We start from the raw sequence: 26334 nt of genomic DNA, 5'->3' as shown, positions 1-26334 counted from the left end.
GATCATGACCTGAGCCGAAGGCAGTCGCTTAACCAACTGAGCCACCCGGGCGCCCAGATTAAAGTCTCTTAATTCAAACTCTACACAAACAAAAACTGTCACTTGCTCTGACTTCAGAGCAGATGACCCACTCAGGCCCTGCTTTTCTATGATTTGGCAACAGCATGAAGAAAACCAAGCAAACACTGTAAGGAAGTAAAAGTTGGAGAACAATCCGATATGAAGCAATACATAAACTGACACATATACAATAAACAGTAACTTTTAAAGAATAAAGCAGCACAAACTGTGTATACAATGTTACCATTTACTTTAAAAGATTGTACAGACTGTAGTGTTTATCAACAAACACAGGGCAAAAGTGCTCTCAGGGAAGACTCACTTTTCGCTCTAAACTCTATTCAAAGAACGTATGTTTTTAAAGAAACAAGCTCCAGAATAGAAATAACTTCCAACGATTAAAGGCCTCATGCTCTCCCAGCATGTTTAAGCTCAATATTTTCTAAAAGGCTTCCCTCCAAAGAATATTAAGATTCTTATATTAAGATTCTTATATATATTATATCCTAATATTAAGTAGGAAAAGAGCTCATGAACGTCCTTTATTGTAGGCAATTATAACCACATTAAGGGGTGAAACTGGCCTTTTCAAAGCAAAGGTATCAGATTTCTGATTTTCATCAGCTGCGGTGCTCAGAGGGATGGAAGATCTTTGACGTCATAATACTGTTCCCTAAAAACAGGTAAAACCTAAAGGTGTGCTTCTCGAATATGGGGTTGTCTGCAGAACAGAAGGATAAGGACCTGTAGCTTTAAGCTACCATTCCTAAGTTAGTTTTGCAAGTGCTATGTGCACATATGAATATTTTAAGCTTCCAAAATGTTTGGATTAAAGCAGTTATTTTGCAAATCTTCCATCAGGCAGACAGCTGGTGACTAAAACAGAAATAAAAAGATAAAACAACAGTGAAGCAATGGGCGCCTGGGTGGCTCAGTCGGTTAAGCGACTGCCTTCGGCTCGGATCATGATCCTGGAGTCCCGGGATCGAGTCCCGCATCAGGCTCTCTGCTCGGCAGGGAGTCTGCTTCTCCCTCTGACCCTCCTCCCTCTCATGCTCTCTGTCTCTCTCATTCTCTCTGTCTCAAATAAATAAATAAAATCTTTAAAAAAAAAAAAACAACAGTGAAGCAAGAAAAATAAATATTCCCAAGGGATTGAGAATGTTCACAAGCTACTTAGCCACACGAATTCAGGGTAGGGCATTCTAATGTTAACAATTAGAGACCTCTTCAGTGCTAGTAAGTCTTGGGTCTTCTCACTGATGGAACTGAAAACTCTGGGGAGCGGGGGAGGGGGGAGGAAAAAGGAAAGATGAGAACTAGCAAAAATTAACAAACATCTTACCGATTCCTTTTATTCTGTACTTTGTTTTTAGACAGTGAACTATAAATTAAATCTTTATAAATTTATAGTAATACTTTCAATTTCTGATAAAAAAAAAACCCCACAGTAGTTGTGGTCAAAATAGAATTATACCGAAACTACCATATGCCAGAGCATCCAATCACCCCTGCGGCTGGACACCTGGCTCCCAGTCACGGAGGGCACGTGGCAATGAGGTAAGGGCCGTGTTTGCAGCAAGCGGAGTCTTTCTGATCCTCTTTACTCCTTTTTTACTTCACGACCAGTGTTCCCACTGAGCTTGAACACGGGAATCTGCTGACCATCCTCAAGCTTTAAGAAGACCTCCTGAAGGTGCCACCTGAGAGAAACCAGAAGATAGTCTCTCTACTCACGTACACCAAGGCAAAAGACATGGTCAGGGGAAAAAGAAATAAACAGCAGTCGTTTTTTGAATAATGTCTTAAAAGTCTTCAACACTACTGTATATTGGAGCTACGTTCACAAAAGGTTTTAACATTGTAATAGGGCCTCTCACTGTTTCACCAGTGTCACTGTCACGGCAAGTTTAACAAAGAATGAATGACAGGAGAATGGAAGGGGCACCACGAAAGAGACGGCGCAGCTTATCCCCCATTTCCTAATTCACACCCACCTCCGATTCCTGGCTGGAACTCAGCCAGCAACTTCATTAATCCCAGGCTCAGGGGTCAACGAGCCCAGGGGGAAGCAGGTGGGGGTTGCCTGGGGGCCGCCTGCACCTTTTGTCCTGGGGAATTAAAACGCATCTTGGCTAAAGAGCAAGCATCTCTGAGAGAGGCCTCCCGAGGGGGAAGTGAGTGAATGTAGCTGTTGGCAACCAGACAAGAAAAGCCAATTACTGGGGTGGAGATCTTATATAAAGAATGTGATGAATAATTCTGGAATGGGAACCCATGACTTTAGTCATTTGTAACGACCGGGAGACAGTAGCGTTAGAAGCTGTAACACAGCGTCAATTATCGTAGATCTAGACCACGGTAACTGGAAAGTTCTTCCCAGTCAGCAATACAAGGAGAGGACAATTCAGTAGATTGTACTGGATAAAATGTCTGGACTAAGCTAAGAGCCAACACACTGGCTTGGTGTCCAGGCTGTGAAACTTTTCAAGCTTTGAAAAACAAATTCCTATTCCTGCAATCATTTCACTACAAGTGAAAATGGGAATCAGTATTGTTTCCATCAGAAAGTTCCCCCCCATTCCCACCCACCTTCCCAATACCTCTGAAAGGGGGCATCTCTTGATGAGATGACATGCAGATGGCCCTCTGACTTGGGTCCAGAGACAGGAATCTTCAACTGGGGGGTTAAAAATATGAGATACAATTGGATACATTGTTGTCCTCTAAGGAAATGAAAAAAATGATGTTTTTAGAGTGAACCCAAAGAAGTCCAATGATCCTTCACAGAATTGGTTGTTTTCTAACTGAGCCTAGCTTGTAGAATTGACCTGATTTTCCATCTGGCTCCATCCAAATGTCCTGCCCCTCTGTGGAGGGTTTGGCGAGGTCAATGGCAGTCCTCCTATTTGGCAAAGGGACCTTATGTGCAAACTCAATGCTCTGAGTACTTACAATGATATTCAAAAAGCCACTGCTACAAAAGAACAAACTACAGATACATCCAACAATACGGATCTCAAAGACACGCCAAGTGCAAGACCTTACCCAAGAGTATATAATGCATGATTTCAAGTTCCGGAACACGCTAAACTAGGCTGGGAAAAAATAACAGAAAGTGGCTGTCTCTAGGGGGTGCTGAGGGACGTGAGAGGATCAGTTGGGAAGAGCATGCGGGACTCTGACGCGATGTGAACAGTCTACATCTAGATGGGGGCTTGAGTTGCACAGGTGTATGCATTTATTAAAATTCATCAAATAAGAGATTTGTACCTTTCCCTGAATGCAAGTTTTACCTCAAAAAAAAAAAAAAGAACCATAAACAAATATTAAACTCTGGTTAATGATATGTTGCTTATGTGCTTAAATGAAGTGTATGGATGTTTGAAAATAATGTATTCATGGACAGAGATATGACTAGATGAACAGATATGGGATAAAGCAAATCAAGTAAAATATTACAGCCGACCCTTGAACAAGATTTCAAGATCTGCATCTAACTTTTGGCTTCCCCAAAACTTAACTACGAATAGCCTACTGTTGACTTACTAATAACATAAATAGTCGAGTGACACATACTTTGTGTGTTATATGTATTCTATACTGTATTCTTACAATAAAATAAGCTAGGGGAAAAAATGTTAAGAAAACCATAAGGAAGAGCAAATACATTTACAGTACTGTACTGTATGGAAACAACTCTGCGTATTAAGTGGGACCATGCAGTTCAAATCAGTGTCATTCAAGGATCAACTCTAGTTGTAGAATCCAGGTAGCAGTTACATGGGTGCCACAGTGTGAATTCTTTTATCTTTTCTGTCTGTTTGAAACTTTTCATAATAAAAGAGAAAAAAAAACCCACGGTTTAAAAAAAGGAGCCCCCTCATACCCCACGTGAATAAGCAGTCACCTCGTCACATTAAGGCAGTTCCTCAAGGTTCCACTTTTGGAACAGAGCCACAGCTCTTCTCGGGATTATAAAATTAAGCCTGGGTGCCTTCGGCTCAGGTCATGACCCCAGGGTCCTGGGATCGAGTCCTGCATTGGGATCCCTGCTCTGCGGGGAGCCTGCTTCTCCCTCTGGCCCTCTCTCCCTGCTTGTGTTCCCTCTCTCTCTCTCTCTAATAAAAAAAATCTTTAAAAAAAGGCTTTAAAAAATTAAAATAAAATAAAATCAAGCAACAGAGCCCAGATTGAGCATCTCTGCATTCTAAAAGAAAACAAAAGAAAGGTGGGGGAAGGACAGAAGCAAGCAGGATTATGAAGAGCAGCAAACATGAGGGGTCAATGTCTGCACTTCAGACAGCTGTTTCTCCGGGGGCCGACAAGGCGCTGCACAGACTCGTTTCTTCACTGACCAGGCCCTGCCAAAGAGTAAAGCTGAACGTCTGCCACACCAAAACCTGGGTAGGTAGTAACTACTTCGCACGTACATTCGGGAAAAAATACCCTTCGGTACAACAACTACCTCATGAACCACCGGCCCTTCTTAGCTGTGGACAAAATACACGAGCCACGAACAGGACTGTGGGAGAAACCGGCATGTGCTGTAGACACAAACAGCTGATGTAAAGGAAGGAGGTGAAGACTGCCGAGAAGATGTCGCACGTGCTCCATAAACCGAGAACAAGAGCTGGTGTGACAGGCGGCCCTGGGGCAGCAGCCCCGAACTCCCGTCACTCTGGAGCCACAGTGTCTGCCAAGCAGCAGAAGCCCGAAGCCGGGACCACGCCGACACGGCCATGGGTCTGCAGGAGCCCAGGGTGACGTGCTCTCGGCACCACACTCTCGGCGTGGGCCAGGATGCCGGGCCAGAGGGGAAGCTGGACCCGACCAGCGGAGCTTCCCCACACAGCCCCCATGGTGTCAACCACCCATCGGGGCACCAGACCACAGAACTGATGCCGCATCGACCGCCCTCAGCTGCGTGCCTGAGCATCAAAGCCAGGCCCTGTGCTCTGTGCCGGACGCACGGTGAGCAGCCAGACCCCACCCTTGGCCTTTCCAGGTTCTTGTGCTTGCGGGGATCCGGCCGATGGGGACACACAGAGGAGCCATACCACGTGGTGTGAAAGACCTGACGCCATGTGGCCCGCAGTGGGCACCCTAGATCTGCCCGCCCCCTCCCTTTCCTCCTCCTGGGCTCCTCCTCTCACGGAGTGGTACTACCACCTGTCCACTCACCCCTGTCGGGCACTAAAGCGTGACCTCTGACCCACCCCTCTCCTGACAGAACCGAGCCACAGCTCTGGCTCATGCTCTGCATGACCTGCCACACACCTGCATGACCACACTGCTTTCCTGTCAATCAGCATGCACTTACCTTCTTCTAAAGCTAGATCAACTATTTTTATCAAAATCTTGAGCACAAATGGCTTTTGTAGGAAAAAAAAGCCCAATGAAACTATTCCCATTAAAAACATTACTAAAAACAACAGTAACAACAAAAACCCCCCTGGATGAGAGCATCTCCCTCTTTTTTTTTTTTTTTTTAAAGATTTTATTTATTTATTTGAGAGAGAGAATGAGAGACAGAGAGCAGGAGAGGGAGGAGGGTCAGAGGAAGAAGCAGACTCCCTGCCGAGCAGGGAGCCCGATGCGGGACTCGATCCCGGGACTCCAGGATCATGACCTGAGCCGAAGGCAGTCGCTTAACCAACTGAGCCACCCAGGCGCCCGAGAGCATCTCCCTCTTATCCTTAAAGTCCTCATGGCTCCTGCTGGCCCCAGAATCAGGTGCACACTTCCCACGATGACGTCACGGCCCCGCAGCGCAGCCCACGCTCTGCCCGCACCGCGCCCGGCGGCCTGCCCCTCCGCTGAGTTCACACAGCAGCGACCACAGCCACCTGCCTTCGCGTGCATGCTGCTCCTTAGCCTGGCACTCTCTTCCCTCCACCAGTATCCCAGCTTGCTACCTGCTCCCTCCTGGGCCACTGCTACAGCGTTTGCTTCACCCGGCCTTCCTTGGAGATTTTGAACTACAGCCCTTGAAAGCCTTCGTTCGGCATCTCTGCCTTCCCCACAGAGCCCAGAACCATTCCTTTAACTTGACGCACGCTCAAAACATGTTTGTTAAACAGACGAGTAAGTGCGTTTCGTATTCGGTGACTCTATCAGCTGAACTAGAAAAGACAAGACGTAACTGAGAAAATGGACTGGCACCCCGTGGAAGCAGTGCAAGTAAGCGAGAAAACTGCAGTTTAAAGAGCTGCTCACACTTGAACGAGCACTGACTGGCTGCAGATGGGCTCCAAGTTCAAAGCTCACGCTGTGGCCCACCACCCTGGTCACTTCCCTACGACCTGCAGTTCAAGACGGTGACCCGAGCCAGAACACCGCCTGCCCCGCCGCACTGATTCCTCAGAAAGGAAGACGAATGTATGAGAATACATTAATCCGTAGTGCTTTTATAGAAGGTGCTCAGTAATGCCCAGTCGCAGCTTTACTTAGTGGATTTTCTCATCCCGAGTCCTTACTCCAGCTCCCTCCAGGACTCTCCCCGGATGAAGGCAGCCCTCTCCCCGACTTCCTTCCGTAGGCACCCAGCCTGCGGGCTGCAAGGGAAGCACGTTACCTGGGCTTCGGCAATGTCCACGAAGTTGTACTTGTCAGTGAGGTGGAGACAGTGGACATTGAGGGGAGTGCCCAGGGCTTCCAGGGCCTTGGGGTGGCCATGCAGCTGTTCCAATGCCTGCTGGTAATAGGTAGCCTTGGAAAAAGCCTCTAAAGGGGAAAGACAGTTGTTACATTTACTTTTCTGTTTTAAACTTGGTCAGACTCTCCGTAGAAAGTTAGAGGAAACAATTCATGTACAGCATGGAAACAGAAACAAATGTGAAATTTCTGGACGGAAAAATAATTAGGGACGGTTAACTCTAAGCTGTCCATTTGAGAGAAAGTCAGTACCTGCAGGAACGTGGCAGATAAACCTGAGCGAGGTACTTGATCTTTCTGTGCCTCAGTTTCTCCATCTCTCATTTCCCGCCTCATTTCTTCATCTAAGGGGTTGGATCTTCTCTAGCTTTCCTTTCAGTTCTAAAGCCCTATGACTCCATGACTTGCTCAAAGTGACACGGCTAGTTTGCGGCAGAGCTGGACTTCTAAACACTGTTCCCTCCACTCAGATGAAGGTCCTGATAAACCAGCATAAAATCAGACAGACCACAACTTCAACAACAACAAACCCTTGGGCCAAGAAACAGACACTGAAAATGCTCACTTGTCAAAGTTTTTAGATTTAAGGCAACATTTCCTGTAGGTAAAGCTTTTAAACTTTATCTCTTAGTCTCAGGTACAGTAACTCCAGGAAGCATCTCTCTAAAGGTGGAAGGTAGACAAGCTGCCCTTGTAGGGTAGGCTTCCCAAGTAGGGCTTGCAGTTAGGCCACAAGCAAGAGCTTCCCAGCCTGAGCCTGGAGATGCCAGGGAGAACGCTCCTCCTGGGCTGCTTCCCAGCAGTGGGCTTGCAGGGGCTTACAGGAGCTTGCAGGCGTGAACAGGTGCCAGCCAAGATAGGAAAAGGAGGAGCAGAAGCTGGGTCCAGATTTCCATGGTTAGACACTGTTCTCAGTATTTCATACATCTCACAATTCTCAGTATCTCACAGGTTGTGAGCTTTATTATAAAACAACCTCATGCACAGCCACTGATATTATCCCTCATCACACAGATAACTGAGGTGAGAGACCCCCCAACGAGGCCACACCGCCAGTGCAGAGATTCAGCTGTCTCTACTGGACGACGCCAGCCTCGTCGGTGGGGGGAAGGTCGGCAGTCACTGGACCCACAAAATGGGGTTGTGCCCTGTCCCCATCCCTGAGGCAGAGGGGAGAGGAGACGGAGGTATTCCAGTCTGAATTATCCCTGGCAGTGCTCATCTCAGGCCACCTCAGACTCAGGGACCTGTGGGCCAACTCCGAAGGAAGATGGGGAAGAATGTATGCAAAGGCCACTGAGCTGTCTTTGCCGGTCTGCTGGTGATACTCCCACCCGGGCAGGAAGTGAAAATGGCACAGAGTCAGGGTGAGAAGCCAAGCTGGGCAGGCATAAAGGATCTTCAAAGAAAGTCAGCCTAGAAAAAAACTGCTGCTGCTTTGCAACCAATAGCACTGAAATGACCTTAAATGTCTGGGCTGCCCACAGTAATTGTGGCCTGTCTTTACAAATTCAGATCTGGGTGCAGTGGGGCTGGAAGCGCTTCTGTCAGGATTTTGCATCCTGGACTCTGCTTAGAGTCCCTTGCTCAAGGTCCCCTCCTCCACTCAATCAACAGCAGAGAATGGCGGGGCAAACAGGCTGACAACACTTGAGAAACAGCCAGTTTTCCCCACCTGTGAACCATCTGCTACTCCCCTTCCCTCTCTTCTTTATATCATCTCAGAAATCTGAAGGGATCTCTCATGTGCGCACCGGAGTGAAAGCCCATCTTGCTTTTTACAAGGCTTCTGATACAAACGAAGCCTGGTCCTTTTATATGCACGTGTAGTTCCAGGAAAAACTGGGATCAGAGGATAAGCAGGAAGCTATAGCCAATGGGAATGGTGTACGGCTTCTAAAAATAGCCCCCTCCTCCTCTCTCTAATCTGCCGAAAGCATCTGAAGTATTTCCTTTGATGGAGGAGCAGGGGTGAGAGCGCTAGGAGGAAGCCTGCCTGGGGCGGCTTGGTTTGCTGGATACTTACTTTGTATCAGGCAATATGTAAGGTACAGGTCCCACTGGCCACCACGCTGGAATAAAAGACCAGTTTCCCCTGAGACCATGGCATTTTGCTTCCTGGAGACTTGAAAACAAAAGACATGAATTTTTTGTTAAATTCAGGTTTCTGCCTAGGGCCTTTGCCTGGATGGGGCCCCACAGAGAAAGGAAAGCTGCAGAGGAAGCCAGTCAGGAGGCGAGGCCACCTTCCCTGTTTGCTTCCTTTCAGAAAGCCAGGGCTGGTTCTGGAGCCAAAGCAGAAGTGCCCTCCCAAGAGTGGCCCACATCCAGGACGCAGGCCGTGGGGGCGATGGCTGAGCACAGAGCAAGCATTCAGCCCTGTTGTCTTTTCGGACAGAACCCAGCCTGTGTGCCAAGTCCTGTGTGGCCAGGAAGCACAACCACTTTGTCTCATGCCGGCTGGTAAACAGGAAGCTTATCCTTTTGTAGCAATAGTTGGCCTGATGAGCCTACGAATGGGCCGGCGTGGTCACTGGCTGCGTTCTTTCATATTTTGAAAAATGTCCCACCCCCTGGATGAGGAAACTGTGGTCATGACTTTCAGGATGAACGAAGAGATGGAGAGGAGCCAGCTCAGCTGAGTCAGCACACCACACCCACCTGGCCTTAGCTCCTGCCTCCTGAAGGCCTGGGTGGGGCCTGGAGCAGCCCCTGGGCCTCAATGGCACCCAGTAGCCTCCTTCCCGGCGGCCAGGTAACCACTGCTCACACCTGGCCGGGGCCTTTCTGCGAAGCTGTAAGATACCCGGCCATAAAACAGAGTAGGACACTGGCTTCGATCCGGGTCACCATTCAAATGCCCACAGGACCACAAAAGTCACATAAATGAGAGCAGACACTGAAAAGTGAGGAGCGCATGGCCCAGCCAAGGCACAGCTTCAACCCAGCTCCAGCTGACAGTGGTTAATGTGGGCCAAATCTGAATGGATCTTCCAGTATTTCAAGAGGTCTTTTATGGGAAACTGTTCTAATTCTAAATGGAGACAACCAACTGAAAAAAAAAAACCAACAAAAAAATACCCCCAACAAAATGCCTATGAGTCAGATTCTTTCTGTAGGCTTCCAGTTTGCTTTGACCACGAACACTACATCGGGGCACCCTCACCCTCCATGAGATTTAGGTAAATTCCTCTGTCTTTGTTGATATTTCTCCAAAAAGAAATGAGATTTTGGACGGAAATGGAAATCCCAGTTTATATAAAGGGAAAGATGAAGTGTTTATGTCCCCATTTGAAGATTTAACCGTAGATTTTATGTGCTTCTTTAGGACAAAGCCTTTGATGGGACGTACAGGGGTCCAAGGCATCGCCGTGCAAGAGAACTGGGCATAATACTAGGTCCTCCGCTGGCTGGACCTTTGAGTCACGGTATCTATATTCTCACCATCCCCTCCTTTACCTTCTAGAATACAGAGAGTAGTAACTACAGTCTGCTTATCGTTTCTGAAACCTGTAGGGACATGAATCCATAGGCCTGTTGGAGAAAGTTCCTCATGTGGATATTCTTTCTGGGACCTGAGAACTAAACACACCCTCAGATAGGGCTAAAGGTTACCAGTTCTACACGAAAATAACATCAAACTGAGGTTTATGTATGGAAAGGATTTTCATCAACATATCAAATTAGGGAGGGTGAAGCTATAGATCATCCTCATATTAATTTACTTATACGCAGTTTTATTCAACTAAGAGAAGGCCGTTGAAACCCCAGACACATGTAGTGGGACTGCTGTGACAGTTTTGGCAGTGCTGGGTAGCATGTAAGAATATTTACCAAATTGCATGTAAGTCAATTACAGCAATGTGATCTGGGAAAAGCCATTCAGTCTCATAATGAAAATGGTCAGAGCATCTCCAAAAAATGCATGAATCACATCTTGCTTAATGTGAAGGACAGTTCAGGAGGGTGGGGCAGTGAGCGTGACTCAAGTAGAACTTCCCCACAAGGCTGTAGTTTCTAAAGTTGGCAGGAGGCATGGAGGGAAGTGTCCTGAAACAACGCAGAGAATGGCCATCCCATCTCTCATGTGAAGTTACAGTCACAAGTGGACACCAGAGACCAGGAAAAACTCGAGTTGTTGAGGGAGCAACTTACATCTACTGTCTAACTTGAGAATACTCCGGCAGGTTCTAATGGCGAACATGGCCCCAGAACGTTCATTACCTTTACCACTTCACAGCACAGCCTTCTTGAAAACCATCAAAGGAAAGTTGCTCTGCAATTAGATAAAGATTTTACATTAAAATCACTCTCCAAACCCAATTCTCTCTGATTTCCAGTTTTAAGACAGCCAAGATTTATTACCAATCCAAGCCTTGCAACATGAATAAGAAGTTAGGTTTAAATTCCAAAACAAGCCTTGTCTATAAAGGGCCCTGGTTTCCCCCCTTTTCTCTTCTGCCGTATTAAGAAGAGACAACAAAGCCTGCTCTTTCCTGTGTGTGTGTTATGTATCTCTTGCAGCAATCAGAAAACTGGTGTGGGAGGGGCAGGACCCGCGGCAGGTATTTGACCACAGTGCGCATAAGCCTGGGGCCAGGCAGCCGCCCACCAAAATGAGACGCTATCAATAGAAGCTGTACACCATGAATTAAAGACAGTTTCTCGGGCACCTGGGTGGCTCAGCTGGTTAAGCGACTGCCTTCGGCTCAGGTCATGATCCTGGAGTCCCAGGATCGAGTCCCGCATCGGGCTCCCTGCTCGGCGGGGAGTCTGCTTCTCCCTGTCCCACTCCCCCCTCTTGTGCTCTTTCTCTCTCTCTCTCTCTCAAATAAATAAATAAAATCTTTAAAGACAGTTTCTCAGGGTTAAAAAGAAACAACAGTGTATTAAGTGTGTGCACAGACTTTAATAATAATGATAATAGATAACACATATCTCTCACTATTAGGTACTTGGCACCTACATTCTCAGCACTGTGCATACAATAATTCATTTAATTCTCCCAATCACCCCATGAAGCAGGAACTACTTTATCATCCCCATTTAACAGATCAGTAACCTGACGCACAGAGAGGTGACGTAGAGTGCCCAAAGTCACAGCATATTGTCTATGTGGTAGAACTGGGATTCAGACCCAGGCAGTCTGGCCCAGGATCTGTGCTCTGAACCACCATGATACACTGACTTTAAGATACCTGCTGATTTCAGAAACACTGAAATGTAAAAAATAAATATGTCTCTGAATATATTCATAATGTTCAGGGCCTTTCCTGCTATCTTTCACGATAAGAACATGGCATGTACTTGTATTTTCACTCTTTCTTTTCTTTAGCAAATGGTTGCAGAGGACCTGCTCTGGTCAAACAGTGCTGAGGGGAATCTGGATGATTCACAAAAGGGCCATCAAGTTCAACTGTGCAGTTCAGCGCAGCACAATCCTCGCAGGCTGCCATTTCCAGGTCAAACATCTTAGACTCCCATTTATTAAAAAGGCAGTTTTCCAACAGTTGGAAGTTCTAGAAAGTGACTTGAGGAAGGGGCGGGTGCCTTTTTCTAATTTGCACAAAGGAGCCTCCAGGCGAGCCACAGCCTGGTTAGTCAACCAGACATGTGCACCAGGGGAGGAAATGACATCCAGGAAGCGGTGGCCTCTGCCTAGAGGGGATCAGCAAAGGGTTCACAGAGGAAACCGACTCAGCAGAGAACGCAGGAAGACGGGCTTCAGATCAGTGGAAACGGAGAGCAAAGGCCCAGCAACAACAAAAAAAACAAACACACACACACACACACACAAAAAAAACAAAACAAAACGGAAATACAGAAGTACAGGGGAGTGGGAGGGGCTTGAGCCACAGGACATTGGTCGGGAAATGGAGGCAGTTCCTGCTAATAGAGCCCATCCACCCTGAGCTGCTGGGCTCTACCCCGCAGATGAGGGGCTGCAGACAGGAGGCGGACCAAGGCAGCAGGACCAGTCAGAAGACCTAGGACAGAGAGCAAAGTCAAGAGCTAACACTGAGGTTGGAAGAGTATATCAAAAAGGCAGTTTCTTAAAATATTTATTTACTAATTGGTACATGAGCTCATTCTCAAAAGGATGATAGGGCTAACAAGGATGCGTATTTTAGAAGAAAAGAAAAAAACTGAAGAAACAAAGCCAAATAGATAATAATTTTAAGAAAAGAAACAGAGTTGAGGTAAAGTTAGTGCACAAAAATACATTCTCTCATGCACTAGACATTTCTTCAAGGCAGCCAAAGATTTGACACAGAGCTTCCTATCTGCTTGGCAGGAAGGGAAGTCTGAGCCATTACAAGGACTGGAGTGCCCATGGCGTAACAGGAATCAGCAGCTGAGGAGGAATACACTTCCTAATACACCAGGCTGAGAAAGATCTCTCCCATACATGCTCAGCAATGGAGTCTCTGAAGTGGCTAGTGTTGCAAACAACATCCCTGGATCTTTTTTTTTTTACAGTTCACAACTTCCAAAGAACTACCTTTTTTTTTTTTTTTTAAGTAACATCCCATAATAAAAGCCACAACCACAGTCCAAGAAAAAACATAAGTAAGTGGCCACAACAGCGAGGCCTAAATGGGAAGCTCTGATGGGCTACCTTGACTCAAAGGAGAAATGAGGCAGTCATGACTGACCTGGTTTCTGTGTGTGAAAGTGAGGTGAGGGATTTGGGATTGGGGCTGGGGGGGGCGGGGTTGGGAAGAATGGAGACTCAGCCCCTGCTCCTTTTAATCAGCTTCACCTGATTCACCTGCCGCATCAACTGTCTTGAAGAAAGTGTTCAGCAACCCCCAACCTCACACACAAAAATGCAAAAAGGCACGGCAGAGAACTAGAGATAGATGATAGGCTACCTCCAGGATTGTTCATTCTAGAACTAAGCTTTTGAGAACTGGAAATTTTTAAATTTGATGTGAAAATCTGCAAGAAACTCAAATGCAGTTACTAATGCACAGTTGATTAAGGGAAGATTTTTTGCTTTACAGTTAACTAAGAGGAGGGAAGATTTTTTGCTTTACAGTTAACTAAGAGGCAAGGATTGTGACGCATTTTGAAAATTAAGTTGGTTAGCCACAAGAAGGTAGAACAAAGTACAGGCAAAGCTCTCTCCAGAAAGCAGTCCTAGTAGCTCTGCTCTGACACACAAAGGGTGACTTGGGCCCCAGTGGCTTACAAACTTTCTAGAACGCCTTTCTAGAATCAAAGGGCAATCTGTGAAACAGATGCTGACAGAGCTGCTCCAGCCAGCACGGGACTGGAGGGCCCTCCTGTCTGCCTCCCTCTGAGCCCCCAACCCGATGAAGGTCTGCAGGAAATATCATGAGGGGGATAAATGAAGCAACCAAGGGGTTCAAGCCATAGGCAGGATCTAACCAGGGAAGCATGAAAGCAGTCTGGTGGTACAAATCAAGCTGGGCTGCACATCAGATTCATCTGAAGAGCTTTAAAAAAAAAAACAAAAAACCCAAAAAACAAAAAACAGATGTCCAGGCCACTCCCCAGATGAATTAAAATAGAATCCATGGGGGTGGGATCCAGGCCCAGGTGATCCTAGTATGCAACCAAGCTTAGGAACCAGTGGTCTACAGGAACAAAGCACAGAGTCAGTGGTCCGGTGATCCTACAGGGAGTCCTGGGAAGTCAGAGACTAGAAACAGCTCTTCTCTCCGTGCCACACACACCACCTACCCCCATCACATCTTGAGAGATTCAGAACCTGTGGCAGTAAATGGAATGGACTCCTCTTCCCAAGGATTCTGGCACTGGACAAGAGGCAGACGTCCCCAGGGGGCCAGGTCAGGTGGTGGGAACCTCAAGCAGAGATTTGCCAGTCCGTGAGATAAAATCCCTGAGCTTAATAAAAGTTCAGCTCAGGAGGCCCTCACAGTGAGACAATAATCCCAAAACCCAGCTGAGGAAGATGGACCAAACCACAGATAAAAATCCTTGATTTTTAACAGGCATTTTTCTCACACTGTATATTCCTGAAAATCAGGTTGTCTTACAAGCTGCATCTCTGTAGTAAAGGGATTCTTTCCTCTACACCACCATCCCCAAATTGTTAAAACCATGCTTACCTTAGTATGTGGGCATTACAGGCAGCCGAAGTGGAGAAAGGCCAGAAGCCTAGACATGAACCCAGAGCCATGCGACCTTCCCAGCAAGACTCAACATCCCACGGTTCTCTCTAACTCTGGGCTTTGCTAGGGGAGACCCACTCCAGAAATAATCTACACACTCACTTATTTTCCTCTGGATGACATATGGCTGGCCTGGCTTGTCCCACATCTGAGTGACTACTAATACCAGGCACAATGAAGAGTATTTTATATGCACTACTAATATAGTATCTATGTAGGGTAGGTATTTTTGCCTTTTTTGAGCTAGGAAAAAAGCCTCAAGAAAGGTTCTGAAACAGCTCATTTGTTCCACAGCAGAGCTATTACATGCATCTGTCTGATCCCAGAGGCCACGTCTTTTTTCCACTAAGTAACAAAATCCATGTTTCAGACCATAGGTTGCAGAACAATCAGCTTCCCACATAGGTGGTATGTGCTGTCCAAAAGCCAATCCAAAAGTTCACATGTGCCGTCTTGTAGGAAGCAAGCAAAGCATCACTATACTGGGAAATGGTTTAATCAATATATCCCCAAGTTGTAATTTTAGGGCTCAAGACAAAACAAAGACATATAAAATCTATTTAGAGACTACAGGAGGAGGAGGAGAGACAGATCTTCCCTGTTTGTTGAATGACATTGTCCATTGGTACCACCTCCTGAGGATTACATATCCTTCCAGCCCTTATAAAATCAAACCATGAGGGGTACGGGAAGAGAAGGGACAGAATCAATGCCTAAGAAAAGAGAGATGAAAAAATTAAGTCAATAGGAATTTAAATTAGAATGAAAGGATAACAAAATCAAAAAGACAAAAATAAGAAAAAAATATGATTTTAAGAAAAAAGTATGAATAGCAAAATTAAGAAATAAAAGGCAGTAAACTTTAAAAAAAGGAATGTATTACACTTGAGATAAGGGAGACAAAAAGGCTAATACCAAAGAACAAAAAGATAAAAACATGGGAGTAAATATATGAGATTAAGAAAAAATTAAAAGAACTTAAATGTTCTCACCAAAAAAAAAAAAAGATAAATATGTGAGGCGATGCATTTATTAATTAACTTGATGGGGGAATGTACACTTTAAGTATCTTACGATTTTATTTGTCAATTATACCTCAATAACAACAACAACAAAGAGGTGATGATGTTGACATGAGGCCACCAGGCTGGAGCTCTAATCCAATGTGGCTGGTGTCCTTATAAAAAGAGAAAGAGACACCAGGGATGCGTGCACAGGAAAAATACCATGTGAAGAGGCAGTAAGAGGGCTACCTACAAAGCAAGCAAAGAAGCCTCAGAAGAAACCAAACCTGCCAACACCTTGATCTTACACTTCTAGCCTCTAGTACTGTGCGAAAAAAATTTCTGTTGTTTAAGCACCCACCTCCACCAATGAAAATGAAGTTGAGCATTTAAAAAATTAAGCATAAAAATGTTACTGCCAGATTTTTAACCTAGTTTTGGCTTTCAAGTCTTAGAATAACTGAATGCTTCTAACAGAAAATCTTCCCATAACCTTTTATTTATTTTTTAATTTAAATCCAATTGTACAACATAACGTACATCATTAGTTTCAGATGCAGAGTTAGGTGATTCACCAGTTGCATGTTAACACTCAGTACTCAACACATTACATGCCCTCCTAAATGCCCATCACCCAGTTGGCCCGTCCCCCCTACCCACCTCCCCTCCAGCAACCCTCAGTTTGTTTCCCAGAGTTAAGAGTCTCTCATCGTTTGTCTCCCTCTCTGATTTCTTCCCATTCAGTTTTCCCTCCCTTCCCCTATGATCCTCTGTGCTATTTCTTATATTCCACATATGAGTGAAACCATATGGTAATTGTCTTTCTCTGACTTATTTCGCTCAGCTCCAGTTCCATCCATGTCGATAGAAATGGTAAGATTTCATCCTTTCCAATGGCTAATATTCCACTGTATATATATATATATATATATATATATACTACATCTTTTTTATCCATTCCTCTGTCAGTGGACATCTGGGCTCCTTCCACAGTTCGGCTATTGTGGACATTGCTGCTAGAAACATTGGGGTGCAGGTGCCCCTTCTTTTCACTACATCTCTATCTTTGGGGTAAATACCTAGTGGTGCAATTGCTGGGTCGTAGGGTAGCTCTATTTTTAACTTCTTGAGGAACCTCCATAGTGTTTCCATAACCTTTTATTTGTAACAGGCCGATCAAGAGACAAGCAGCCTGGCATGAGGGACTTCCCCACCCCTTTGTTTAAGCTGAGTTAAGAATGTTAATAAAAGGCTGTCCGATAGTCTTTCTATCTAAAGTATCTGTTAGTGACCAGAGGGAGACCATGACTACCTGGAGAAAGGGCCCCAGTGCCAACAAAAATAATTAACATTTTTAAAATATTAATATAATGTAAGATAAAAAAAGACAACAACTAGTTTAAGAGAGCACCAGGCTACCACCTCCTGACATGAATTTACAAATCCCATTTAAAACATCTATAAAGAAACATAAAAGAAATGACAGAAGGTAGAACCTGCTTTTGAATAGGAACAATTTGCTAGAGTCTGGGAGAAATTTCTACTAACCACAGTGTGAATGTAGACCGAGAAACACACCCATGGCCTCTGAAGGGGAAGAACCAGAGCTCCCAGGAAATACGTGGGAAGAGGGTTCAGCTCCTCACCTCTCTCTACTTATACTCCAAAGTTTCTGGGTTGGCAGCATTCAGGAAATAGGCTGGCCAGCCCATACTGGGTGAGTCCTGAACAGCCACTCTCCCTTCCCCATCCAGAAGCTCTTTTTCTATAACCATTTGGAGACTCCTATCCTAGTAAGTAAACCCTGCAATAATTAGAGGCAAGACGGGCACTGGCAACAATTGACTCCAAGAGGTAAAATCATGTAGAGAAAAACGATTTGGACATTTCATTGTTTATAGGAGTAACTTATTGCCTATGGAAACCAAGAGCAATGGGAATAAGGAGACATTATGCTGAGAAAGAAATGGAAGAAATTTAGATACGGAGAGATTTCAAGGAAACCTGAAAATACAATGGCAGAACTGCCATTTAGCTCAGGAGAAAAAGAGCAGAATTAACACAGCAGAAAAGCTGAATTCATAATGAGGAAGTTACAGTCATGACTTGACAGAGTTGAAAAAAGACAAAAATGCTTCATGTTCCAATTCCATTCACTAACATTTACTGGCAAAAAATTTATATTACAAGAAAGAAAAACAAATAGAAATCAGGGCCCCAAGAAGGTAAACATATAAAGAACAATGAATTCCCAAAGACAATGGAATAATAACAATGATTTCCTGAGAAACAAAGACTGTGCCCCAAGAAATCCAAGAACAGCCAAACCGTGTGAACACAGGAGGAACTGTAAGTTTGGAGATTATATATCATTATATTATATAAGCTTCATAGCGTTCCTGAAACATTATTTGAAGATACACTACACCTTATCAAAAAATAAGCCCAAATTCCCTAGAAATAATGACATATTTGGACTGACAGCATGCACGGAGGTCAATTAAACTAGTTAGACCGAAATTACTATTATTTATACATTACCAAATGAATGGAAACATCTAGTACTTTTTAAAAAGAATATATAAAATATTTAAATTTATAATATGGCCTAAACATAAAATGTGTGTAAAACCAAGTGGAGGGACTCATTCATCATAACTGAGGTAAAAATACTGCTTTTTGTCTTGATGTTGACAGAGAAATTAATAGAATTAAAAGCATGAATCAAATTCACTAAAGGAAGTAAATGCAAACAAGGTTTTGCCATAGGAACAATATCCTATGAACTAACATAATAAACGTGAAGGATTTAGACTCTCATAGTGCGGTAGCTAGGCTCCAAAGATGGCCCTCAGTAAACCACACCTCTTCATCTTCACAGACCTGTCACTTGAATCTGGGCTGGCCCTATAAATCACTTCTCCCAAGAGAATGAGGCAGAATTCATGCTGTGGCAGTTCCATGCCTCAGCTTGAAAGAGGCCCGGCAGCTTCCAGTTCAGCACTCTTGGGAGCCCTAAGCTGCCATGTAAGAAGTATGGTTACCCTGCTGGAGAGACCTCATAAAAAGACCATGTGAAGTGACCACTTGGTGAAGGAGAGGTCTGAGACTAGGTGGAGATAGACAGACAGACATCGATGCCCCATTGTCCCAACATCCCATTTGAGCCCAGCTGTCCCTACCAACACACTAGCCATGTGAATGAGCAACCACAGATATGCTAGTCTAGGTGAGCCGCCAGATGACTGCAGTACCAGCAGAACACCCACGGAGCAGAAGGACCATCCATGAATCACGACAGATAATAAATGGTTCCAGTTTGAAGACACCAGTTTTGAGATGCTTTGTTATGCAGGAATAGAAAACCAAAACATCCTTTAAAAGCTTTTCTGAAAGGATTTTAAAAACTCTGTAAAATATACGATATTTTTAAGAACAATTGAAAAAGCAATGAAAGGCTTAAAAATAGAAGACTTGGCATATTCAAACAAAAACAAAGCAGAGTGGAAATATTCAAAGAGTAGATTCAAGGCAAAAAGCCTTAAACTGAGTCAAAGACAGACAAAAATATAACAGCTATGATCAGTAGTAGCAAATAACGTAACACTAAAATATATAAAGCCCAAAACTACTAAAAATAAAAGAAAAAAATTAAAAAGTATGAAACCAAAATGTCATTTTCCATCCGTAACAAATCCAATGAACAAAAAAAAAAAAAAAAGAACCAAGATTTTGAGTAATTTTTTACCTTGCAAGTTTCAGTGTGTATGCACATGTGCACACATATCTGTGAATACATATTTGAACATACTGAGACTTCTCAGTGTCTAGCAGGTAGTATTCATTTCATAAGGCTTCATGAGACTGACATAAATTTTTTCCTGTTTCCACTGTCCAGTCCTGTGACTACCTCCTGGAGAATAAATCTGTCCAACTCTTGGGAGGACAAAACAAGCATAGATCAGCAATTAGGTATCTTAAACCAATTCATATGAACCACAGTGGAAATTCACCTTATACTACTGCAAGTGGCTATTATCCTTAATTTTGAAGATTAAGATTTAGGTAAAATTTGAACTGGGTTTCAAATTAAGAAGATGAAAGAACTTAATAACAGCTGAATGCCATTTTCAATAAGAATAAAACAAACTGGGGGAGCCTGGGTGGCTCAGTTGGTTAAGCGTCTGCCTTCAGCTCAGGTCTTGATCTCGGGGTCCTGGGATCAAGTCTTACATTGGGGGGGGTCCCTGCTCTGCAGGAAGTCTGCTTCTCCCTCTTCCTCTGCTCCTCCCCCCCGCTCATTCTCTCTCTCTCAAATAAATAAATAAAATCTTAAAAAAAAAAAAAGAATACAACAAACTGAAAAGGTTAAGTTGTTGTCCAATCATTCAACCAACATATATTTGCCAACTGCACTCAAAATACCAGGCACCAGGCTATGCCGCTGGAAATACAGCAGAGAACAACAAAGACAGGTGGTTTGTGGACCTTACACTGTAGTGGGAGGAGATAAACAATAATAAGATTAATTTAGTTAGCGATAAATACATAGGAAAAAATAGAGTGTCAAGAGAATGAGAGGACAAGCCACAGACTGGGAGAAAAATATTTGCAAAACACATATTTTATGATAAAGAACTATTACCCAAAATACACAAAGAACTCCTAAAAATAGGAAAATAAACCTAATTAAAAGCTGGGGAAAAAATCTGAACAAATTATCTCTTAAAAGAATATGTAGAGATGGCATATAAGCATGCGCAAAGACAGTCAATGTCATCTGTCATCAGGGAACTACAATTAAAACAATCAGATACCATCATACACCTATACTCACTACTAACTACAACCACAAAATTCCAAAACACTACCACCACCAAATGTTGGATGTGGAGCAACCACTGATGGTGAGAATATGCAAAATGGTACATCCCCTTTGAAAACAGTTTGGCAGTGGCTTACAAAACTAACCTACCTACCTACCTAAACAAACAAACAAACGTCTGTGACGTGTGAAAATCAATAAAGGGAAACCTCACTAAAATGGGGTCAGGAGGTTCGGCAGGGGTAGCTCTTCTGCCCCATCACTCTTCCTCAAATGCAAATTCAAGAGGAAGAGACGGACCTTGCAGGTGGATACACTTTACCCTCCCAGCGGGAAAGAAGAAAGGTTTTCCTCCCACACGACCACCGGATCCCGCCCACCACAGCCCAGCCAAGGAGGAGCCATCGTACTCCCAACTCCGTGTTTATCACAGCCCTCCCAAGTTCCCATTTGCCATTGCTTTCTATGAAAGACTGTACTTCTCCTCTGTTCTCAGGGCTTCCCTATGGTTTTGACACAGTTTACCTGGACGCATATGGCAATTCTTTGCTATTCCCCCGAAAAAAACATCTTTTGCTGGTGAAAATAACTGGCAGTTTTCTTTTTAAGGTTAACACATGCTAGAATATAAAAGGAAGAAAGAGCAATTTTAGCTGTGGCGTGAGGGAAGGCCTCTCTGCCAAGGCAACATTTGAGTTGAGAGTGAAGGAGTAATGTGAAAACCAGAGGAGGGGCAAGTGAAGCAGGCTAAGGCCCTAAGGCAGCCACCAACTTGGTAGGTTCAGGAAGCGGAAAGCAGGCTAGTATGCTGAGGGCCGGCCAGTGGGCAGGGTCTTCCTCATGTAGATCTTTTTAGGGTATCCTAGAGAGTGGATTTGATTCCAAGTGTAATGAGATCCTGCTAGAGACTTCAATTAGGGGACGTTATAGTCTGGCCTGCCTCTCATATGTTGAAGCCTCAATGCCCAATACCTCAGAATATAATCATGTTTGAGGATAAGGTCTTTAAAGAGGTAATAATGTTACAAAGAGGTCTTTATGGGAGGCTCTAATCTGATAATGACTCCCTTATAAGAGGAAATTTGGACAGAGACATGCAGAAAAACAGGGGAAAGACCATGCAAAGACAAACAGAGGTGTCCCATCTGGAAGCAGACAAGAGGGCTCAAAAGAAACCAAACCTGATGATACCTTGATCTTGGATATCTACCCTCCAGAAATGTGAGGGAATAGGGGTGCCTGAGTGGCTCAGTCGGCTAAGCGGCTGCCTTCAGCTCAGGTCATGATCCCAGGGTCCTGGGATCGAGCCCCGCATCGGGCTCCCTGCTCAACGGAGAGCCTGCTTCTCCCTTTCCCTCTGCCTGCCGCTCTGCCTACTTGTGCTATCTCTGTGTCAAATAAATAAATTAAAAAAAAAAAATCTTTAAAAAAAAAAGAAATGTGAGGGAATATATTTTGTTCAAGCCACCCAGTCTGTTGCATTTTGTTATGACAGCCCTAGTAAACTAAAACACTCCATATACTCTCTTCCGCCCCCACTCTGTCCCCACTCTAAATTTCACCTAAGATCATACTAAAGGCTTGAATCTGGATCAACTAAGATGATTCCCGAATCTCTGTATCTAGGTGAGGCATCCCTAACGGCATAACCAACTTCAGTTTAATGCTTTAAACTCTCTATTACATACACATGTGCCCAAGTCTGCTCCTTCCCCCATCCTTCTCTACTCTATGCCAGCTCTCCTTCCTGCATTCCCTGTAGTGGTGGATGGAACCACCCCAGGCCCTAAGTAAGCTACTTGGGAATCATCCTCATAAAAACAAAACAAAAAAAGCTACTATGTATTTATTAAACGTTTAGGAGCTTTACATACATCCTCTTAAAGCAACTAGAACTTTTGTATACTGCTGGTGGAATGTAAGTTAGTAAAAGCACCATGGAAAACTGTTTGGCAGTATCTAGTGAAGTACGCATTTACATATCCAGTAACTCAGCAATCCTACTCCGAGATACATGTATCATAGAAAAACATACATGCATACACCAGAAAGCACATACAAAAATTCATAGCCACGTTATTTATAATAGCCTCCAAACAAAAATGTCCATCAACAGCAGAATGGACAACAACAAAACAACCTCATATATTCACATAATGACACACGATACAGCAATGAAAATGAACAAGTGAGAATAAACCTTAGAAACACAATATTGAGCAAGAGAAGTCTGAATTCCGGATGTTGCACATTGAATAATTCTCTGTACATAAAATGTTTTTCTTCTCCAAAATTGTTTTTTTTTTTTTTAATTTTAAAATTGTGGTAAAAATATAACACAGTGACATCATTAAGATGGCAGAGTAAGAGACCCCAGTCTCCTTCCCCAACACGGAACAATTAGACAGCTCTCCATGAACAAAAATAGCTGTACGAGAGCTCAGGAGTTAACTTAAAAGGCTTTAGCAACAGAGTGGACGAAAAAGCCTGAGAATAACTGCACAAAAATGCGAAGAAGAAAGTTTCATTTTGCTCACATCATCCCGTCCTCCAGGCCAGCACTGCTCAGTGCCAAGAGGAACTTTCCCACGGGACAGAGTTCTCTTTGCAAGGAAAAGGAAAGCGAGGTGAACACTAGCTTCCCCAGCCTTTCAGAGGACCTGTTCCAGTGTCACTCTGCCCAGAGACCAGCAAAGCTGACGCGAACGGAGGGAGCTAGAACAAGGAAAAGGGCAGACCTACCAAGAGCGGCCATGCAGCAGAAGCGACAGTGCCCAGTGGCCTGCTCTGCAGAGGGCCCCAGCAGCCCTTACCTCTGAGGACAACAGGCCTGTGGGTACTACGGACCCCATCAGCTCGCATCATGAGGACCTCATCTCGGACAATGCCAGCAGACTTGTCCAGAGAGTACATCAGCAAGCTTTCACCACTGAGAAAACCAACAGCCGCCACAGCTACAACGGGTTCCCTCCAGATCCTGCCACGGAGACTTTCATCCACAGGTTTTCACATTCACAGACAACCGCCTGCAGTCCTTCTTGCTTCCTCGCCCACCTTCCCGCTGGAGACCGGGATCTGCCCTGGCAGCTAGCTCTGGCCACTACACAAGCAACCGGCAGCCTAGGCCCCTGCAGCAGACCTTCACCGCTGTGCGCGCACCTGGGGCTGACCTTGCAGCCACACACGTGCGAGCCGGCAGCTAAGGACCCCACGGCTGCCTGTGTGCCCAGATACGGCTCTGACTCCAGTCACTGGCCTGCACGGCTCGACATACACACAGCCCGACCCCCAGCTGTGCACCTGCGAGCTGCTGGCCCCAACCTATCAAAGGCCTCCAACATCATGTGTGTGGAGCCCCAGAAGCCACACAAGTGTACAGTGACGGTCCAGGTCCCTGAAGCTACTCTGGCCCCCAGAGCAGGCCCTGTGACTCCTGTCGTCAGCCTGCACCATCATGCATACTTAAGAAAGACCCCGATAGCTGCTGGCCTTGACCTGATACTGGCACCCAAAGCGGCTACCCCTGCAGACTCACAAAGAAATACTGACAGCCAGTTCTCTAGAACCCTGCTGCTGAACCCCTGGCCTTGTCACTGCACATGTTATCTGCCACTGACCCTGCCCACACAGGCCCCTGCAGCCACCCCCCACGGCCAGCCAACTCCAGGCCCCAACACTGCCTGCCCTGGGACCTACAGGTTGTACCTAGAGGTGCCGCTGAGGACCTCAACAGCCCCTGTAGAAACTGCGGACCCCATCGACCTCTAACCAAGGGTATCAGTTGTTGATGTAGTGGAAACCTGCTGCTTGAGCTGACAAGTCACCACATATCCCCCGGCCCAGAGTGGCCACACACCCGGCACCACTAGACCCAGGTTCACAGCACACTCCGATGTGCCCCACCTCCAGGTGAAGGTCTTCCCTTCCGAAGTCAGTCCACAAAATGTGGAAAAAGTGACTGCTTCTTTAAAATACACAGATAACTACAGCGATCACAAAGAAACAAGGAAATTAGTGAAAAATGGGCAAAGGATACAAACAGACTTTTTCGAAAGAAAACATCCAGATGACCAACAGACACATGAAAAGATGCTCAGTATCAGCCATCATCAGGAAAATACAAATCAAAACTACACTGAGATATCACCTCACACCTGTCAGGATGGCTAAAATTAACAAGTCAGGAAACGACAGATGTTGGCGGGGATGCAGAGAAAGGGGAACCTTCTTATACTGTTGGTGGGAATGCAAACTGGTGCAGCCACTCTGGAGAACCGCATGGAAGTTCCTCAAGAAGTTAAAAATAGAGCTACTCTATGACCCTGCAATTGCACCACTGGGTATTTGCCCAAAGTATACAAAAACACTCAATCGAAGGGATACATGCACACTGATGTTTACAGCAGCATTACCAACAATAGCCAAATTATGGAAAGAGCCCAAATGCCCACTGACTCATGAATGGATAAAGAAATGTGGTATAGGGGCGCCTGGGTGGCTCAGGTGGTTAAGCGACTGCCTTCGGCTCAGGTCGTGATCCTGGAGTCCCGGGATCGAGTCCCACATCGGGCTCCCTGCTCGGCAAGGAGCCTGCTTCTCCCTCTGACCCTCCCCCCTCTCATGTACTCTCTCTCATTCTCGCTCTCTCAAGTGAATAAATAAATCTTTAAAAAAAAAAAAGATTAAAAAAAAAAGAAATGTGGTATATGTATATAATGGAATATTTTCATCCATAAAAAAAGAATGAAATCTTGCCATTAGCAGTGCCATGGATGGATAGAGAGTATTATGCTAAGTCAGAGAAAGACAAATACCATATGATTTCACTCATGTGGAATTTAAGAAACAAAACAACAATCACTGAGGGAAAAAAGAGAGAGGCAAACCAAGAAACAGATTCCTTTTTTTTTTTTTTAAGATTTTTTTTTTTTCAGAGAGAACGAAAGCAAGAGAAATTACAGAGGGAGAGGGAGAAGCAGACTCGCTGCTGAGCGGAGAGCCTGACGTGGGCTCAATCCCAGGACCCTAAGATCATGAACTAAGCCAAAGGCAGACACTTAACCAACTGAGCCACCCTGGTGCCCCAACTAACAGATTCTTAACTACAGAGAACAAACTGATGGTTACCAGAGGGAAGGTGGGGGGGGGGGGGTTGGTTTAAATAAGTGATAGGAATTAAGAAGTATACTTGTGATGAGCACCAGGTGTTGTATGGAAGTGTTGAATCACTAAATTGGACACCTGAAACTAATATTACACTGTATGTTAACTAACTGGAATTTAAATTAAAACTATTAAAAAACAAAACAAAACAAAGAAATAAGGAGACATGACACCACAAAAAGATCACAATAAACTTCCAGTAACTGACCTCCTCAAAATGAAGATAAAGAAATTGCCTTACAGGGGCACCTGGGTGGCTCAGTCGTTAAGCATCTGCCTTCGGCTCAGGTCATGATCCCAGGGTCCTGGGATCGAGCCCTGCATTGGGCTCCCTGGTCAGCCAGGAGTCTGCTTCTCCCTCTCCCACTCCCCCTGCTTGCGTTCCGTCTCTCTCTCTTGCTGTCTCTCTTTCAAAGAAAGAAAGAAAGAAAGAAAGAAAGAAAGAAAGAAAGAAAGAAAGAAA

The 26334-nt window shown here is 44.8% G+C and overlaps 1 protein-coding gene across 5 annotated transcripts in view; it reads right to left on the bottom strand.

The window, feature by feature from the left end:
* Positions 1–1389: 1389 nt before the first annotated feature.
* LOC118024540 (cytochrome c oxidase assembly factor 1 homolog) overlaps positions 1390–26334 on the bottom strand; it is a 99366-nt gene continuing 74421 nt past the window's right edge. For all 5 annotated transcript variants that reach the window (XM_035026500.1, XM_035026504.1, XM_035026501.1 and 2 more), the window contains 5 exons: positions 10873–10993; positions 8744–8842; positions 6638–6786; positions 2664–2740; positions 1390–1763 (listed from right to left, as the gene is read on the bottom strand). In XM_035026500.1, coding sequence (XP_034882391.1) covers positions 1664–1763; positions 2664–2740; positions 6638–6786; positions 8744–8842; positions 10873–10921 — 474 coding nt within the window. In that variant the 5' untranslated portion in view covers positions 10922–10993 and the 3' untranslated portion in view covers positions 1390–1663. The remainder of the gene's footprint in view (positions 1764–2663; positions 2741–6637; positions 6787–8743; positions 8843–10872; positions 10994–26334) is intronic.

The sequence above is a fragment of the Mirounga leonina genome, unplaced genomic scaffold, assembly GCF_011800145.1.
Source record: "Mirounga leonina isolate KUSES-001 unplaced genomic scaffold, KU_Mleo_1.0 Mir_199, whole genome shotgun sequence".
NCBI lineage: Eukaryota > Metazoa > Chordata > Mammalia > Carnivora > Phocidae > Mirounga > Mirounga leonina.
This window is presented reverse-complemented; position numbering and strand designations above follow the sequence as displayed.